Raw genomic sequence first — 18027 nt, forward strand, 5'->3', positions numbered from 1 at the left:
CGGTGACAACGGCGGCAGGTCCTAAAAAAAAAATACTGTCACTAAAGCCTAAGGTCAAAGAGAATATAACCACCAGAGATAACCACTACGTTAATCTAAGATGAAGCGCCTTCCCAAGATAGATTATACAATTGCCGCCAGTGCCGCTAACTTAGTCGATTTACATAAAACTTGCGGTTTATTTCCCACTTTTAACGGTATTAGTGATCGGTAGTTTTGTTAGTGCATTAGGTTTCAACGGTTAGTGGTAAGGAACACATCAGCCTCCCAAAACATAATACACATTTTGTCACATAATATAGCTATTGTGAGGTTACTGATAGATGGAAAAAAATATACTACTGCGACTTATAAAAAAAAGAAAGGCAAAAGCCGATTTTTACATAAGCGCACTCAATACAAAGCTAGCCGAAAACAGTTTGTGAGGGTTCGCTAAAAAAGCTGGCAACACTGCATGAAGCAAATGTCAAATGTAAAACTAAATATGTCAAATGAATGATTCTAATGTCAAATGTCAATAAGACAACCTTTTCCATCGCCTTTTGTTTACCTAACTTGTTAATCCAAACAATATTATCCACATTTTACAAGAAAAGTATCTTTTACCAAACATTTAATGCACTTAAAATCGACTTATATATAAAAATATTAAAATAAAATGCTGATATCTGAGGTGCGTATATTTGTAATTATTGATTAATATCTGCTAATAAAATGTTCATATTTACTTTAAGACATAAAAAAGCTATTGGTTTACTTATAAAACCCTACGACGGAATATCATTCACTATTTACACAACGTAATAACTCTTCAATTCAATTCAATTTGTAAATTGTGTCTCCAAAACCTCTAAATTTCGTTTTTGCTGATAATAACCTCAAAATACATGCCAAATATTTACTTCTCAGATTATTTAAATTTCATATATCTAGACCAATCTTTATATATTCAAGGTATATCATGTGCACAACATTAAATTCATTCCAGCTTCCAGGTGATGAAGATTCCGGACCCACTTGTCGAACATATGTTTTTCAAAATGAAAGCCACACGCTAGGAAACGCTTTAAAATGCATCATTAATAGATAGTGAGTATCAAACATAATATAATATGTTTTAATGATAGAGATACAAAAGCATGCAGATACTTTTATTTTGCTGATATAAAGCTAAATTAATTATATGAAACATAATTTTTTATAAACTTATTTGGTAATTTTATATTTTTACAGTGAGGATGTTGATTTCTGTGGTTACACCGTCCCACATCCAGCAGAAGCTAAAATGCACTTTAGGATACAGTCAAGAGAGACTCCAGCACTAGAAATATTAAAAAGAGGCCTTAAAGACTTGGAAAAAGTGTGCGATCACACAATGGAATTATTTGAAAAAGAAGTAAAAGATTTTTGTAAAACATAAAAACACATTATATTGTTTAACTTTATATACCAACTTAGTCATTTTGACATTGCATTAATTAATGAAACCACATATTTATCTTCTTAAAAATAACACTACAATAAGTTACTCAAACTATAGAATTAAAATAAAAAGTGTAAGTTTCAAACAAAATAAATATCAATAAAAAATATTTTTTATTTTATACCTCCCCAATATAATTTCTACATTAAGAGAAACCAGTACAGTGGCAAAATCACACTTCAGTCAAAAATATACTCACACACATTACATTCACCCTGAACTACAAAATAGTAAAAAAAGTTAACTGGGGTAAAGGCAATATATGGTTTCATTGAACGAAATGCCAAGATGACCCTGTTTAGTCATATGATAATATGTACTATAATGATGTATCTAAATTAGTTGTCTAGACCTAGTACTATAAATCCTAAAATTAGTAGCATATTCAGAAGTTTCAGTTAAATCTCACTATGTCTAATAATCAAAGATAGGTACTTAGGTATAGAATATTTTCATTTAGAATATTCTATCTTAGAACTTTTCTTATTATACCTTAATTCCAACACTTTAATCCAACAGTAAAAGACAGTGGGAGGATATCCATAGGTCAATTATTTGCTTCAGCTTAATTGATGTAATGTTCCAGTGTTCATTTAAAGGCATTATCTTTGCACAATCTCCAAATATATTTTTTTCAAAGAAAATTAGGATACATATGTACCTGCATGTTTAGAAACCAATAATCTATTAAGGCGATACCTCAAGGTCCATTTTCATACATTTTGTTTCGGCTTTAATCTGGGTAACTAAACATTTAATATGACGAAATTTTAAAGGCAGAAATATCCATGATTATTAATTATTTTTACATTTTTCTTTCAACTGCGAGAACTAATCACTAACTAGACGTGAATTTAAATTCTTTACTTGCCAATACTTGTTTAGTTACCCAGATTAAAGGCGAAACAAAATGTATGAAAATGGACCTTGAGGTATCGCCTTAATCTACTAAGAGTATCAGACATGCAGGCATAAGAAGAAATTTTTAAGTATAAAAAACTAAAACACAGACATTAATCAGTTGTACATAGTTAAAAAACATTGTGAAAAATTGTTAGGATATCTAACAAAGTATAAGATGGGGGTAGATAAAGTCTGGATAATATGCTCTTCAAGAGTGTGTGCATCTGCAATGATTCATACTCATGAATCAATTTTCACTTTTTTGATTATCACACTTTGTTACACACTCATGTAACAAAGTGATAATCAAAAAAGTGAAAACTAGAGCAATAAGTTGTATAAGGAATAGTTTGATAAAAAATATGAATACCATACCTATCAGTAACACTGATTAATATGCAATTTAAAATAAGTATTTTTTGTTACACACATCAGAACGTAACTTATAGATTATGCAAATAGGATTAGGTTGGTGTTGATTCTAAAACAGTTCTCAGCCAATGTTTAGTTATAATACAAATTAATAAATAAAACATTTTTACTCTGAAATGCATTTAATTACCAACATCAAATTGTTTTAAACTTTGAATTCAGAGTAGGGTGACTTTGTGAGTGGAATGTCCCTCCACAAGTCAGGGGTCAAATAGGCATAGGTCTTTGCAATGGCAGCATAAGTAGCCTTGGCGAAGTTTCCAAGTGTGCCAGTGGAGCCACGGGCAGATGTGTAGCAGTCCTGGACACCAGCCATCTGCAACAGCTTCTTAGGGACAGGAGCAGACACAATACCAGTACCACGAGGAGCTGGAATCAACCTCACCGTGACTGAACCACACTTGCCAGTGACCTGCAATAAGACAAATAAATGACCTTAATACAAAATTCGTAAATATTCAATAAGGGTGTAATTTTTAGAACAATTCAGACGCGTTAAAAGCTTCACGGGATATCAGGGGATACCACGAATGAAATGATTATCAGTTTTCATCATAATGAGTTCAACTGTAGGTGTTTTGTAACAAGTAAAACATGGTTACCTTGCAAGGGACGGTGTGAGGCCTGCCGATCTTGTTACCCCAGTAACCTCTACGCACAGGCAGCACAGACAACTTGGCTAGGATTATGGCGCCACGGATGGCGGTCGCCACTTCCTTGCTGCACTTCACGCCGAGACCGATGTGTCCGTTGTTATCACCGATGGCGACGAAAGCCTTGAAACGAGTACGTTGACCGGCACGGGTCTGTTTCTGCACGGGCATGATCTTGAGCACCTCATCGTTAAGAGAGGGACCGAGGAAGAAGTCGATGATCTCGAACTCTTTAATCGGCAACGAGAACAGGTAGATGCTCTCGAGTTTGTCGATTTTCCCCTCACGAACAAGGCGCCCGAGCTTGGTCACTGGAACCCACTCTTTCTGGTCTTCCTTGCCGCGACCGCGACCGCGGCCACGACCGCGTCCACGACCACGTGGGCCGCCGCGTCCCCTGTCGCCGCCACGCGATCCAAAGCCGCCGCGAAAACCGCCACGTCCACCGGCAGGAGCAGCGTCCGCCATTCTGTTACACAAAGATAAGGTTTTTATAAATACAGAAATTAAATGGAATAGAAATGCGAAACATTTAGATTAATCAGACGCGTTAAAGGCCATCACTGTGTACACACTATGGTAGATACCACGAATGAAATGATTGTAAAGTCTCATCATAAAAAAAACCACGTGGTTCGAAATATAATTTTAGGAAAATATTGAATTTAGTGAAATCACCACGTACGTTTCATTATTGAAGACATTCTACTAAATAAACTACTTCTACAATACTTCTACAATAATTTTGAAAAAACACGAGTTATTCAAAGCATCATTTATAAAATTAAATAGAACAGTACTCACGTTGAACGCAGTGAAACAGTCAATTACAAAATGGCCGAAGAAGAGTCGTGAATTGGGTCGATTTCCTTAGCATCCCCTCCAACTAATACAATATTACAATAGAGAAAGAACAGCAATAATAGAATCTCCCTAAGTGTAACCAAGATAAATATATTTCAAATGTTAAAAATGGTGATTTGTAGGTATGGAACGGAATTTTAATAGGACTGCTACACGATACTCGGTAGACAAACTTTTAAAAAAATTGTCTATGGTTGCAACTAATGGGCGTAACAGAAATTTATTTATTATAGATATACAAATATATTGTTCTTTTAATTTGATGTCTTTTTAATATTATTCTGTAACCTTATTTTGAATATCAAGAGGCGTCTACGGTTGTTCAAATTCCTATACAATACAACATCTCATATGTTCACTCAGCCACAAAAGTTGCTGAACTAATAAAAAAATTTGGATTGTTTTTAAACTTTTATGTTCTTATCAAACAATCTTTTTTTTATTAATTAAAAGATTTAAATAAGGAAAGAAAATATTTCGATTGAAGTCAATGTATAGAAGGTCAGTTTGATCAAGTTATAAGTTCAAACTTATCCAAACTTTACGTCTACAAAAATTATGGGTCGATACGTTCTGTTTGAACAAACTTTTGTTTGCGTAAGCTGAAGTTGGTGCCGTATGGATCGGTTTTTAATGTTTTTGGAAAAAAATAACTGCGAGCGCGAGAAATACTTAAATATTGAAAATGTAAAACATCCATTTTTGACATTATTGTCTTTATGCTTAGGTTAATGGGCATTTCACGCTTAAACTAGCCATTGAATTCAAAAAGTTATTAATGAAAAATAATACACTCACTCGCTTTTTGTACCCGAAGGCATAAGCAGAGGCACAACAGAGCGTGCACTTTGCCGTGCGTATTCCAGGCTATAATGTGAATGGGAGAGAGCCTATCGCTATATCGGGCACTAACTCCACACTCCGGATCAATATTGAGTGAAGAAACCCTATATCACTTTGCTTAACCCGCGGATCGAACCTGAAACCTCAACAGTGAAGTTGTACCATAATACAACTACTCCACCGAGGCAGTAAGGACAAAGATGAAAAGAAAATAACCTTTTTTATATGTAAGTATAACATATGGAGTAAGTCGGGGACAAATGGCCACACGGAGGAGACGGGACACACGTGTCTAGCCTTTCCTTTGCTACAGGGAAGTTTATCGGAGGGACTATAAGATAGACTGAGACAGGTTTAAAACCATGTTGACGAAGTTGTGGGCAATGAAAAATAACAAGTCTTTAATAAAATTTAAATATAGCACTGTGGCCTGCGACATAAGCTGCGATTATATCAAATTCAAAACCTTAGCGCGTGTAAAGTTAATACTATTTATTACGTATGTTAAAATATTATATAAAAACATTATATTTCTGTTACCATCGTGCAAAACAGCAAATATGAGAATAAAACGACAATTAAAATAATATATTCAATTTTATTCTAAACTACTTCAAACATTGAACTGTTTCTACTCTAAATGACTCTTTCGTATTATCTTGCACCACAAAGGGGAATGTATCCATGCCATGGCACGCGGCACCATACTGTCCGTCGTTCTTTAGAGCCACCACGGCGCCCATGAAGTCCTCATAATGCGCTGCTATTCTCAGAACTGCTGTACGGGCGGCATCGGTTGGCGTTGCTCCACGTCTCATCTCTTCTACGGCTAGGAAACTGTAAATTAATTGTAATTATTTACTTTAATCACTGTTGATTACTATTACTTGAGGGGCATTTCTGCCTTACCTTGGTAGAAACCGTAACATGACGTCACCGTCGCCCGTTGCCGCAGCACCACCTACCGAATTATCGGCATATGCTCCCGAACCAGGTATGGGAGAATCACCGATTCGCCTATAAGACCAAATAATTCATTGATAGCAGAAGTACACAATTAATTCCAGTGAATTTTATTACGGCCAGCAGTGGCGGATTTAGGTATTTGTGTATCATATAAAATATTGAGGCTTATTTGCATGAGTGTTTGCTCATAATAATATCTTGCACCTTGTGTCCCTTTCAACTTTCTCCTGAATCGATCTATATGATTACAATTACAAAATATATTTAAACTAATCCTTGAGTATCGCGCAAGCATCAGGCAAGTAAAATTGGGAAGATCAAAAAATAAAAAGACGTCAGTATATCCTCCCATAGGGATCTATCCTGTATCCGCATTTGAGCAACAAAGCTTGTTTTGCACTAAAGCTAACATGAGACATTTATGAATGTTAGATAAATACCCAGGTATTTTGAATCGTGCGCCATTAGTGGAAGTGCCTGCCGCGACATCACCGTTACCATCTATCGCCACCATTCCTATCGTGTCATGGTTATATCGATCCACCTTGACATTACTCGCAGGAGACTCACGTCGGAAATTATCCAGAGTACTGTAAGGCCCGCAGTACTTAGACGGATCCGGCTTGACATTCTGGATAAGATAAAACACTCGAGTTTAATCATAAGCACACCTTTGATCTCAATTTAGACACAATATTTGAACACATTAAAAATATTCGCTATCTTTTCATCATATAGTCAAATTATTTTTATTATGTTGTCTAATAAAACTTGGAAAAACATTACTATGCTACAATAAATATTTTTATCAATAAATAGGATACTTAATCAGGTTATCGTATTAATCCCCACGAGATGGCTTCATTGTTTCTTAATTAATTTGAAACTTTATGCATAATATAAAACGTAAACTGATTATATTTAATAGCCCGTTTATATCTATAACCAGATTCTATAATAATGTGACGCCAAAAATCAAATAAAATTTATAATAACAGCATTTACCATCCAAAAGTTTGGCTGGCAGTTATCTTCGTTGTGCCATTTCATCCACATTTGTTTGGACTGCTGTGTGGTAAGTGGTTCTTCTTTGAATCCCATTTGTACAGCGAATTGTGTTGCTAACTCTCCAACAAGAAAAGAATGCTTTGTTCGCTCCATGACATGACGGGCCACAGAAATTGCACTCTTTATTCTACGTAAAGCTCCTACGGCACCTACGTTCATTGTTTTCCTGAAAACATAATATATATATACATATATAAGTACTAAAATAATGTTATTTCCGATGTTTGAAAATGTGTTACATTTTTCAGATAATTAAGTAGGTTGTCGTAATAATAATTTTTACATTCTTGCACAGTGTGTAGAGGCATAAAAGTGGGTAGATAATAGATATATGTAACTATTAAAACTTAATCTGAATTCTATTTTCTACCCTTTCTATTTCCATATTAAAGAATAAGCAAAAGCGATTTGTTAATCCGAGATGAAGAAGAGGGGTGGTTACGTATGTTTCTTTTTTGTTTCAAAGCTGCTGGGATCGAAATAGTCTATATATATAAAAATGAATTGCTGTTCGTTAGTCTCGCTAAAACTCGAGATCGGCTGAACGGATTTATCTTATCTTGGTCTTGAATTATTCGTGGAGGTCTAGGGAAGGTTTAAAAGGTGAGAAAAATTCGAATAATTGCCGGGAAAATCCTCAAAACAGCATTTTTCTATTTCCCATACAAACGTTTTCTAAATAAAATGGAGAGTCAATTTGTAATTTATTACCGCTGCATAAAGTTCAAATTCGCGTGCGCGTTGGAGGATCTAATATCGCGTTCTGAAACTCAACAAAAGTGATATCGCGGACCCGACTAAATTGAACAGTCACAAAATTTAATATATCATTAGTTATTTGGTTGGCTTCACGATATTATTTCTTTTGTTTTACTTTGAAATGCATGTTTTCGTTATGGACAATTTTTGAGCTACTTTTGCATATCTATACTTATAATAAATCTGTAGAGAGGTCAATTCTGTACATGAAATATATTTCCAAAAATAACTGGGGGTGATTAGGGATCGATACTGATGCCAAAAATGCAATTAGTAAAATTTTTGTCTGTCTGTCTGTATAACCGTTATAGAAACAAAAACTACTCGACGGATTTTAACTTAACTTGGTACAATTATTTTTCATACTCCTGAGCTGGTTATAGTATACTTTTCATCACGCTACAATTAATAGGAGCATAGCAGTGATGGAAAATGTTGGGAAAACGGGAGAAGTTACTCCATTTTTTAAGCTTCCGTCATTTCGTGTGCAACCTTAATGGTTAAAAGTTCCTTCGATTTCACCAGGATCCCATCATCAGACCCTGACTGGACAATCGGACCACCTGCATACCACCATAAATTAAAAAAACATCCCGACAAATTGAGCACCTTCTCCATTTTTGAAACCCGAAATCCACGCGGGCGAAGCTGCGGGCGGAAGCTAGTTCTTAAATATAATTAATGACAATTTGTTCAGATGTTTAAAGAGCATCAGCTAATTTCCTATTTTTACAGGTACATACAACCCGACTGAACTGTGATCGGAGACGAAAGCTTTTGAATCAGCTTTTGTTTATTTATTTCCTTTTTAAAAGTTTTTTTGTGTCGGGGGTAATTTCATGTCGTTTTTAATTGCCGCAAGCATATAAAAATATTTTTCTGAACAAGCTGTGTATTTATTACCCATCCATAATGAGTGCATCCAGAGTTGTTTCTCCGTCTTCATCAGGACTTCCACCATAACCGACTGTGCCGTCACACTGCTGTACCTCACAGACAGTCGCACCCTGCTCTATAGCGTCCAAAGCTGTACCACCCTCTTTCAAGACATCCCAGGCTAAAAAAAATAAAAATGCGTCCGTTAGAAAAAAAATAATAAACTACTTACTACATAAATACTTACCTACTTATTATTTATTAATATGTAAACATTAAATGGCTAACTGTATATTTTGACGTGTTGTTACTTAGTCCAAAAATAAAATAAAAAACGATGTATAATTTAAATTTGCTTTTATTCAAAGATGAAGTTTAGATTCTTACCTTTAATAGTAGCATTGTAGAACCACCAAGTTGTAATGGCTATTGGTATGTTTTTATCGTCACATATTGCTTGACCGATTAGAAAAATATTTAACAAACCGATAAAGAATATGTATTTCATTTTAATTTTTAATACCCTACTAAAACCTAAAACACCAAAATAAAACAGTGTCGCGTACGAATGACTATTGTGAAAATAACACTCCCATATTATTATTTACGATAACGAAGTAACTAACTTCATGTCTATGAATACGAATCACATCTTTCGCCCATTGTACGATGCACACTTATGAATGAAGATGGATTGATCTTGAATTGAAGTTTGCAAAAATAAATACAAACTCGTCTCTCTTGTATTTCATATAATATGAATGACTTATTCATGAACCCGTATAAAATGAATTAGGAATTTTGCGTAAAAAATACAAATGAAGTTCCTTTCTTATTGGTGGTTTAAAATAACCAATCCCCTATTTGTTTGATAAATCTTTGTCCTGTGATTTGTCAGTGTAGGTTAATTTAAATATGGCGGTTTTGATTTGACTTATTTTGATGAAAACATTTGTGCGAATTTATTGTGTCCATTATTTGTTGTAGTGTGAGCAAAAATATTTTTGGGAATATTCCATTAACAAATATGGATCTGGAAACTTTTTGCCGTGAACTTCCAAAAGTTGTTAGTGTTCAAAAATTTGAGAATTTTAAAGTCTTGTTTATTTATGCAAATGTGCATAATATGTTGTTGATTCTAGGAATTGCATGCGCATCTCAATGGATCCCTAAGTCGTTCTACAATGCTGCAACTGAAAAGATATCACGCCGACAGCGGACTAGCAGATAAAACGAATGCTTTCTTTGACGAATTTCAAATTGGATCGGGAGATACGAGAAATTTGTCAGAGTATGTAAATGATTTTATTAAGGAATTAAAATTGGGTGTGGTCTAATTATCTATTAATTTACATTCCGTAGCAAGTTCCGACACTTTTATACGTATTAAATATAATTATGAAGTTAGTTTTAAACTTTTATAAACTTTCGGAAATGCATAATCTTTATATGCAAATCCTTTGTTGCACTTGATGTTTTAGGTAACAAAGAAATTACAGTTGTTTACCTTTACATCACTGCTAACCAAAAAATAAACTATTTATGTAACTGTAGTTATAAATATACAAATTAATAATTATTTTATATAAAAATAGTCTAAAAATGTTGCACTATAAGTAAAATAGTATCAGGGGTATACACTAATCATAAGTAGAAACAAAACTGCTGTACAATAGCATAAGATGACAAACTGACCACAATAAATGTAAGCTCATATTCTAAATTCAAAAGTTGATAAGTACAATGTACACATCACTTATTTTTTTTAGTTGTTTCCAAGTATTTGGCATTGCACACAGTCTGACTAGTACTCCAGAGACATTAGCTCTTGCTACTAAGCTGACTCTTCAAGAATTCCAAGATGATGGCTGTTGCTACATAGAACTGCGCAGCACTCCACGCGACACACAGTTTATGGACAAAAGACAATATATTGACACTATTGTAAAGGCTATACAGTGAGTAACAAATTACTATTTTATTTATTGTTTGTCTGTTTGAAATATTGTCATAAATTATTAGACATTTATGGAGCTTTGTATTTCCAAGTTCATGTCTTTCAATTAATAATAAAGATTTTTTTATAGGTATATTGTATTGAGACTTTTTTCTATTAGAACAAAATACATTTTACCACAATAAATATTTATCCTCCCATGTTTTAGAAAATCTTCTATTCACCTGACAATGATTACTAGACTCATAGTCTCCATAAACAGAAATTCTTCACTGAAAGACGCCGAAGATATTTCAACCATTGCAATAGAGTTCCATAAAAAGTACCCAGATATAGTAGTGGGTATTGAATTAAGCGGGGACCCAACTGTTGGGAATTTTAAAGATTTTATTCCTGCACTCTCAAAGGCAAAGAATACTGGCTTGAAGGTATGTAATTATTTGTAATTTTAAGTCTTTTTTTAATTGACTTGTATTTTATGGGTATCTACTCTTATGAAGTTCAAACTAGAAAACTTTAATAAATTTATAGTCACTAAATAATTCTGTTGAAAGCATAAGGCTTAGACGCAGTACATCACTAAATCCATTTCAAACTCCAGCGTTTGAACTGCTGGTTTCTTTACCTGCCTAATAATAAAACATTGCTATTGTAAAGAAATTTGATATTGAAGTCTTTTTAATTAGAATTATAAATAGAACCTTATTCATGTTATAGATAACTCTACACTGCGGTGAAGTGTGTAATCCAAAAGAAGTCCTGGAAATGATTATGTACAAACCAGACCGGATTGGTCATGGTACTTGTATACATCCAAAGTACGGTGGTACAGATGAAGCATGGAAGAAACTTTGTGAATTAAAAATACCTGTAGGTGCGTAATAATAGACAATAACTTATTTTTACACCCATAAATTTAATTATCATTACATCTGAGTGTTTTTAATTGGAGGTTTTAAAACACAAGCACATCACGCATTTATCCCCTTAGAGGTATGCAGAGGCGCAACCAGGGCATCCACTTTTCGCCAAGTATGTTGATGTCGCCCCATGACGATGATGCCCCATGATGGGGGCGAGCCTATCGCCATATCAGGCGCAAATTCCAGAGTCCGAGCTGATACTGAGCAGAAAAACCTAAATATCACTTTTCCCGACCCAGATTCGAACCCAGGATCTTATGGCGCTGACGTACCGCGCATTCAGTATAACTACGCCACTGAGGCAGTCGGAATTTTTAAATCTCAATTTATTAAATTATAATAACTCAAGTCAAGTAACTAGTGTAAGTAATTATTGTTTAGGAAAGCTAAAAAAAATAGTGTATTTTTCAGAGGTGTGCCTGACCAGTAATGTTAACACAAAATCTACTTCAGATTATGAGTCTCATCATTTTAAGGATTTATATGATGCTGATATTCCACTTATTATATGCGTAAGAAGATTTTAATAATATTTTTTAGTTTTTTTTTTATTATGGTGATCTATGTTTATATTTTTATGATAGGCATAGAAAAAAAATATTATATATCTCCTGTCATTGGAGAGGGATATTTGCCAATACTCGCCATGTCCGGCAGATGGGTTGCCGAGCACATTCTTTTGAAGGCCCGTCAGGAAATCTTGAGAGGTCGTAAACTTCATATTACGGCTGATGATAATGATTATAAATATGTATTATACATTTAAATTTATTATCATCTGTCGTATGTCTGTCATCTATAGTACTTATAAGTTAATCGTAGCACATAACCTATAAGAACATACTACAATAGTCATAAAGACTGAATTATTAATCTAAACATTTCTTAATTGCAGACTGACGATAAAGGTGTCTTTGCGACATCATTATCTCAAGAGTATAGACTCTGTGCCGAAACTTTCAAGCTAACTCGATCGCAGCTTTCCAGATTAGCTCTGAATGCCTGCCAATATGTTTTTGCCGATGATTCCAGGAAAAAGCTTAACGATAAATTGCTCAATTTCATTGATAAAAACGAACTTTAGTTATTAAATATTCCTTAAAACGTATTCTTTCTATTAAGTATTTTAAAAAATCCTGCCACCCTTATTTAAAAAAACCATAAACGTCGATTTTCGCCAAACATTGCACCTCTCAAATAATTTAAAAGCTTACATTTGAAGTGCAATCATGGATCGATGAGCTTCCGCCTTCCAGTTTACTTTCAAGGTTAAAGAGGGTAATACGGAGTATTAAATCCCGCCGGGGGTCTAGATCAGACCTTAACTAATCCCTTGGACCTATGACTCAGACCTTCTCTCCGGAAAGGACAATTCAATTAACGTAATAGTTATATTCTCATTGGGACAATAATTTTGTAGGAGGCACATACTACGTATGTATGAACGCCCAAGGTCAGCTATCTGAGGTCAACTATCAGTGTAAACTTTAGTCTTCGATTGAATTGAATTGAAACAGAGTGTTCCATATATCCTTTATGAATTCCATCAATATTCTAGGGTAAACGAACTATTGGCAACAGTACACGTTCGTTTTTTTACACACATATTATAGTAACGAATATAGTAAATTAGAATTAAAAGTATAGTCTGCAGCTCAATCCAAAAAATAAATAAAAAAGTGTGGATGAAATGTATTATGCTAGAAATCGCATGCTGCCTAAAGTTGTGTATATGGAACGTAATAATATTATAACCTTAAAATTTTATTAATTTAATTTGAAAATTTTGTTGCAAGATCTAACGAAAACTTTATAAAATGAGCGATCTTCCAGACTTTTCGAGCCCAAAGGGTGCTGATTCGGAACTCCAAGATTTTCTTTTAGCAGAGAAACAAAAGGCTCAGTTTCATGCACAGGTATTACTTATTCATATAAATGTTACATCAGTTCAATTTGTATTTCTTCATTTATATCGAAAATCGATAAATTTATTTCTATTTATTTTTTAGATCCACGAATTCAATGAATTATGTTGGGACAAGTGCGTGGACAAACCTGGCGCCAAGATAGACTCCCGCACCGAGACTTGTATCACAAACTGCGTTGAGCGGTTTATAGACGTTTCACTTCTCATCACCAATAGATTTGCTCAGATGTTGCAAAAAGGCGGCGAAATGCATTAAACTTGCAGAGAACTATTGCAGAATTAACTAAGGATCTTGAGCGCAAGGTCAAATTTAGTTAGGTTTGTCATTGCTTCTTACCGATATGGTTGCATTTGATATTTGTTAACCCAATATTGTTACGTATTTAAAAAAGAGTTAAATTTGTTTTTCAATGCATTTTAATTTGCTAGCATTTATTCTAATTTAATGTCTGCGATTGATATTTGTGTTAGAAGTGTAGCCTGTCTCAAAATTAAAGCAATTCAGATGGCAAACCCTTGTGTAGATATTAATATTATTTCAAATTATAGGCCACCATAATTGTGGCAACTGCTGAGGGGTAATCATCTCTTATCAGTCAACATTCTATTGGGCCCCACTACATATACCATCAGGGGCAGTGGGATTACTATGCTATACCTGTATAAAAAATACAGGACTCATGAACAGTTGTTAGATACTTTATTGATTGATACATTTAAGACTTTGTTCATAGGTTCTCATAATATCCAAGATTAAAAATATATTAATTAGCTTAGAGTATTACTTTATGTCCAATAAAGTAATAAATGTTGTTGAAAATATGATGTCCACTGGAAATGGAATGTGTGGAAAGTCATGTGAAAATAAAACAAAGTAAATAAATTTTGAGTTTTAATTTTAAATATTATAAATACACTGCAGATCAGTTAATTTAGTACATTGTTGTTAATCACACACTGCATCAAAGATAATGGTAAATATATCTTAACATTCCATGGAATGTTATTAATTAACTTAATCTTATGTTAACACAAGATAGCATATTCTACTGAATACAATAATTGTTCACCCTTAATAAACAGTTTTATATATTGGAAGACAATTATTTGACATGTATAGTTTACATTGTTATTCTTATTTCATTATTGATACACATGGCCTGATTTTTGCACTTTAAAAATGTAGTTTATTTTATATTTGAAGCTTTATTGTCAGGTTAAAATACAGTGTATGATTAACATATAATTATTTTATTTGTTGGGCATCAGTATATTGCCCTCCAAATTAAAATGGCATTTGTTATTTTTAATCAGACTAGGTTAATAAGGATGCCCAACAATAAAGTATGTCATTTTATCTTCCCACGCGGCCGAGTTTGGTGTCTGTGCGAGGATCAGCAGTGACAGTCTGTACTGCTACCAATGCTTCATTGATTTTTGTTTGTAAATTCCTAAGGTCTTGAACAAACAATAGTTTCAACACATCAGAAGGTTGCTGAACAACATTCACTTCTGCTTTGGGAGGGTCAGGATGTGGTGTAGTCTTCAGGATTTTTGACAGAGCTGCAAGTCTCATCTTCGGGTCCAAATGTGGACCTATACCGGCCACTGTACAAACCCGTTCAACTCCTGATTTAAATGCTGGACTTGAAACTGCAAGATCAAGAATAAGTATTTAAGAACTAGTTTAAAAATAAATACTTTTTGTTATGGAAGGAAGTGAATTATAGCAATTAATATTATTGTTGTTTAACATGCTTTACATGATATATATTTTGTTAACTTATGTTTATGTTAACATGGATATTCTTAATCTAGGATATTTTGGTACATCTGATAATTATTGTATGCCATTCATTTATCAATTCTTAAAAAAACTATCAGTAAGATAACTGATAAATAGGTATATTTTTATCATTCATTAATACAGGACTCTTGTGGGTTGCTCATGATTATTTATTTATTACCTTTATCTCATGACTCCACCTGTGTATACGTTCATATCCAATGCCCAATCAAAGAATATGTAAACCAGTGAACCAGTTATTACAAACTGATCAAAGTTACTAACTTCCATGTTCAAAGAATCAAAAATTTCAGCATTATAATAATTGGCTTGTTTAGAACTAGAAAATGTTTCACCATATCGAATTAATGTACTCACAATCAAGGTTGTCCAAGGGATTTGAAGAGACTATGTTGGGGGCAGCTTGTTTCTTCTGCTCTGCCTTGGCATTCTTGTACTTATCAACTGGAATCATGGAAAATCATAAAACCTGTATTATTAATATCAACTAACTCCTGCTCATTGCTTTGTCTATACACAATATAAAGACTTGATATATTATAACTTTCTAATAATAAAAGGACTTTTCACGATATTAGTGTGTTGAAACAAAAAATATTCTTAACTTGATATGCATATAAATTAAAGAGGTTAATTTTAGTGTTATTAGTTTTGTATAGAAGAATCCAATCTAAGTCATATGTTATCTTACTTCTTACTAATATTATATAATATGCAAAAGTTTATAAAATTATTTGTATATTTGTTAAAAGTAAACATAATACAGCTGAACTGATTTGGTAGACATTTCATATATGAATAGACCATATTCTGGAAATACACAGGCTATTTTTTATCCTGCTAATTTTCTCCTATGGAAAAATACTTTTTTAAGTCTGATTTACAAACAGATAGCACTAGGGTCTTTTATAAAGTAAAAAGCTTTGCATGCTCAGCTGCAAGCAAAACCTAGTGTTAATTAATAATCAAAATAACTTATGGTTGCATCATTATTCATTTCAATTATGATAAATTAAGTAAAAAAATAGATCAGTGTTTCCAAAAAAATACTGGTTTTTGTAATGGATATTGTTTATATTTCAATTCAATTTTATTAAATGTGCTTTAAAACATGTTATTTAACACTAGTAGTGCAACAGTAAGATACAATTTTTTTTTCAGTAATTTTAAACATAGTATAAAACTATATCTTTTTTTTAATTTAAGTAAGAGTTGGTCATTTAAATATGTTCCTTTATAATTACTGTAATTTTAATAATTCTCTTACCATTGTCAGCATACTCCAATCTGACGGCGTAGGATAGTAACCAATTAAGCTGTTCGTTCGGAGACCCTTCTGAAGCCGGACTTACGAGATCTCGCTGGTACGTGTCATAAGCTTCCTTCCAACTGTCCGCATCAATGTTCCTTAAACCCTCACGCTCCTCGATCTTGTAATGTCTGATTTTTTGGTCTTCCAGCCACAAAACAACGCTTCTGTACTCTTTTTCATCTATCAAACAGAGCGGAAAAACTATTAAAATTTATGATCATTAAGTAGATAAATTAGGTCAGTAAGTATTTTTTACCTTCACAGTTAAAACTATCCGGGTTGGGATGGCCCAGAGCACTTAATTTCAGCTTAAATATGTTACTCATTGCACAAGTTTTATCGTAAATCCGGCGATTCTAAGATTTCGTCAGTGGTAAATAACCTTAAATGTCCATAGACAAACTACAGCTGACATCTACATCCGAACTGACATAAATTCAATCAAAAATTGTATTTCACAGATTACAAAACTCGAGTTTTTCGACGAAGTAATTTGACTCAAATGCAAGCTTTTGTGGATTTTGTAATTTCTTAGTTTTAGATCCCCTAAATATTATTATTCGACATTGGTGAAATCACCACCAAATCAAATCATGATAAACGGTGGAATCCGTAACATAAAAGAAAAGTATTTTTTCAGATGAAGTGTTGGCACTCGACAGAGGGACGAACTTTTAATAGTTATGAGACAAATATCGATATCTTAAATAACGACATTTACCAGCTTATTGAGTATTTAATAATTATACATTAATATCGGCAATATCACTATCGGTCAATAATAACGCGCATTGGAATAAACTAAAGAAATTTATAGTTTGAAGTTAATATACATAGATACAAAGAATTTCGGCGGTATTCATGCATTTTTAGATCTTTTTTTTTTCAGTAATATAATATTATTATAAATAAAAAAAAATCGTAAATCCGTTCAGGATTCTCAACTCTGTACCAAGTATTAAACCGTTTCCGTATCGTATGAACCCACATATACTTAGTTGTGGGTATGTATAACGACAGGCTGACGCTACACATATTTTTTCATGTAGTAAGTAGTTAATAGTAAAACCTTTGTTCGGCAACTTTTTATCTAACAAAATTCGTGTATTTATAGTTTTAAAATTGTACGTATATAGTAATTTGTGACTTAAAACTGTAGTACATATCATTACGTATACTCGAGTTTTTACGATGTAATAAACTCTTATTGACTAATATCAATATAGATCTCATAATAAAGACTTTACCCGTCAT

The 18027-nt window shown here is 33.3% G+C and overlaps 6 protein-coding genes across 6 annotated transcripts; 3 read left to right on the forward strand and 3 right to left on the reverse strand.

Annotated features, from left to right (window-relative positions):
- The first annotated feature begins 468 nt into the window (after window positions 1-468).
- Window positions 469-1867, forward strand: LOC115454016 (probable DNA-directed RNA polymerases I and III subunit RPAC2). The gene is made up of 3 exons (XM_030182758.2): window positions 469-673; window positions 989-1089; window positions 1234-1867. Exons 1-3 carry the CDS (start codon window positions 659-661, stop codon window positions 1418-1420), a joined length of 303 nt encoding a protein of 100 aa, XP_030038618.1. The 5' UTR covers window positions 469-658; the 3' UTR covers window positions 1421-1867.
- A 1054-nt stretch (window positions 1868-2921) lies between these two features.
- Window positions 2922-4487, reverse strand: LOC115455355 (40S ribosomal protein S2). Its single transcript, XM_037441408.1, has 3 exons — window positions 4276-4487; window positions 3421-3940; window positions 2922-3230 (listed from the first exon to the last, which is right to left on the reverse strand). The coding sequence occupies exons 2-3, from the start codon at window positions 3937-3939 to the stop codon at window positions 2964-2966; spliced, it is 786 nt and encodes a 261-aa protein (XP_037297305.1). The 5' UTR covers window position 3940; window positions 4276-4487; the 3' UTR covers window positions 2922-2963.
- A 1269-nt stretch (window positions 4488-5756) lies between these two features.
- Window positions 5757-9509, reverse strand: LOC115453114 (N(4)-(Beta-N-acetylglucosaminyl)-L-asparaginase). Its single transcript, XM_037441404.1, has 6 exons — window positions 9235-9509; window positions 8875-9028; window positions 7150-7378; window positions 6585-6775; window positions 6088-6195; window positions 5757-6015 (listed from the first exon to the last, which is right to left on the reverse strand). The coding sequence occupies exons 1-6, from the start codon at window positions 9353-9355 to the stop codon at window positions 5787-5789; spliced, it is 1032 nt and encodes a 343-aa protein (XP_037297301.1). The 5' UTR covers window positions 9356-9509; the 3' UTR covers window positions 5757-5786.
- A 235-nt stretch (window positions 9510-9744) lies between these two features.
- LOC115453112 (adenosine deaminase-like protein) lies at window positions 9745-12835 on the forward strand. The gene is made up of 7 exons (XM_030181755.2): window positions 9745-9913; window positions 9990-10138; window positions 10617-10805; window positions 11013-11232; window positions 11522-11678; window positions 12139-12239; window positions 12623-12835. The coding sequence occupies exons 1-7, from the start codon at window positions 9875-9877 to the stop codon at window positions 12809-12811; spliced, it is 1044 nt and encodes a 347-aa protein (XP_030037615.2). The 5' UTR covers window positions 9745-9874; the 3' UTR covers window positions 12812-12835.
- A 392-nt stretch (window positions 12836-13227) lies between these two features.
- LOC115453117 (mitochondrial import inner membrane translocase subunit Tim8) lies at window positions 13228-14537 on the forward strand. Its single transcript, XM_030181762.2, has 2 exons — window positions 13228-13643; window positions 13737-14537. Exons 1-2 carry the CDS (start codon window positions 13545-13547, stop codon window positions 13908-13910), a joined length of 273 nt encoding a protein of 90 aa, XP_030037622.1. The 5' UTR covers window positions 13228-13544; the 3' UTR covers window positions 13911-14537.
- On the reverse strand, window positions 14534-17231 carry LOC115453115 (RNA transcription, translation and transport factor protein). The gene is made up of 4 exons (XM_030181761.2): window positions 17030-17231; window positions 16729-16953; window positions 15819-15905; window positions 14534-15307 (listed from the first exon to the last, which is right to left on the reverse strand). Exons 1-4 carry the CDS (start codon window positions 17097-17099, stop codon window positions 15009-15011), a joined length of 681 nt encoding a protein of 226 aa, XP_030037621.1. The 5' UTR covers window positions 17100-17231; the 3' UTR covers window positions 14534-15008.
- Window positions 17232-18027: the final 796 nt, after the last annotated feature.

This window comes from Manduca sexta, chromosome 22, assembly GCF_014839805.1.
Source record: "Manduca sexta isolate Smith_Timp_Sample1 chromosome 22, JHU_Msex_v1.0, whole genome shotgun sequence".
NCBI lineage: Eukaryota > Metazoa > Arthropoda > Insecta > Lepidoptera > Sphingidae > Manduca > Manduca sexta.

What these genes read in the sequence shown, in the direction of transcription:
- LOC115454016 (XM_030182758.2), top strand. An exon ending in AAATGCATCATTAATAGATA is followed by an intron (nt 1,090 to 1,233) that starts GTGAGTATCAAA and finishes ATATTTTTACAG; the next exon opens with TGAGGATGTTGATTTCTGTG.
- LOC115455355 (XM_037441408.1), bottom strand. Translation starts at nt 3,939, where the DNA reads ATGGCGGACGCTGCTCCTGCCGGTGGACGTGGCGGTTTTCGCGGCGGC. An exon ending in CTCACACCGTCCCTTGCAAG is followed by an intron (nt 3,231 to 3,420) that starts GTAACCATGTTT and finishes GTCTTATTGCAG; the next exon opens with GTCACTGGCAAGTGTGGTTC.
- LOC115453114 (XM_037441404.1), bottom strand. Translation starts at nt 9,355, where the DNA reads ATGAAATACATATTCTTTATCGGTTTGTTAAATATTTTTCTAATCGGT. An exon ending in GCACGATTCAAAATACCTGG is followed by an intron (nt 6,196 to 6,584) that starts GTATTTATCTAA and finishes TTGGTCTTATAG; the next exon opens with GCGAATCGGTGATTCTCCCA. An exon ending in ATGTTACGGTTTCTACCAAG is followed by an intron (nt 6,016 to 6,087) that starts GTAAGGCAGAAA and finishes ATTAATTTACAG; the next exon opens with TTTCCTAGCCGTAGAAGAGA.
- LOC115453112 (XM_030181755.2), top strand. Translation starts at nt 9,875, where the DNA reads ATGGATCTGGAAACTTTTTGCCGTGAACTTCCAAAAGTT. An exon ending in GATACGAGAAATTTGTCAGA is followed by an intron (nt 10,139 to 10,616) that starts GTATGTAAATGA and finishes TATTTTTTTTAG; the next exon opens with TTGTTTCCAAGTATTTGGCA. An exon ending in TGAATTAAAAATACCTGTAG is followed by an intron (nt 11,679 to 12,138) that starts GTGCGTAATAAT and finishes TGTATTTTTCAG; the next exon opens with AGGTGTGCCTGACCAGTAAT.
- LOC115453117 (XM_030181762.2), top strand. Translation starts at nt 13,545, where the DNA reads ATGAGCGATCTTCCAGACTTTTCGAGCCCAAAGGGTGCTGATTCGGAA. An exon ending in AGGCTCAGTTTCATGCACAG is followed by an intron (nt 13,644 to 13,736) that starts GTATTACTTATT and finishes TTTATTTTTTAG; the next exon opens with ATCCACGAATTCAATGAATT.
- LOC115453115 (XM_030181761.2), bottom strand. Translation starts at nt 17,099, where the DNA reads ATGAGTAACATATTTAAGCTGAAATTAAGTGCTCTGGGCCATCCCAAC. An exon ending in GGATAGTTTTAACTGTGAAG is followed by an intron (nt 16,954 to 17,029) that starts GTAAAAAATACT and finishes TCTGTTTGATAG; the next exon opens with ATGAAAAAGAGTACAGAAGC. An exon ending in TCCCTTGGACAACCTTGATT is followed by an intron (nt 15,308 to 15,818) that starts GTGAGTACATTA and finishes TTGATCTTGCAG; the next exon opens with TTTCAAGTCCAGCATTTAAA.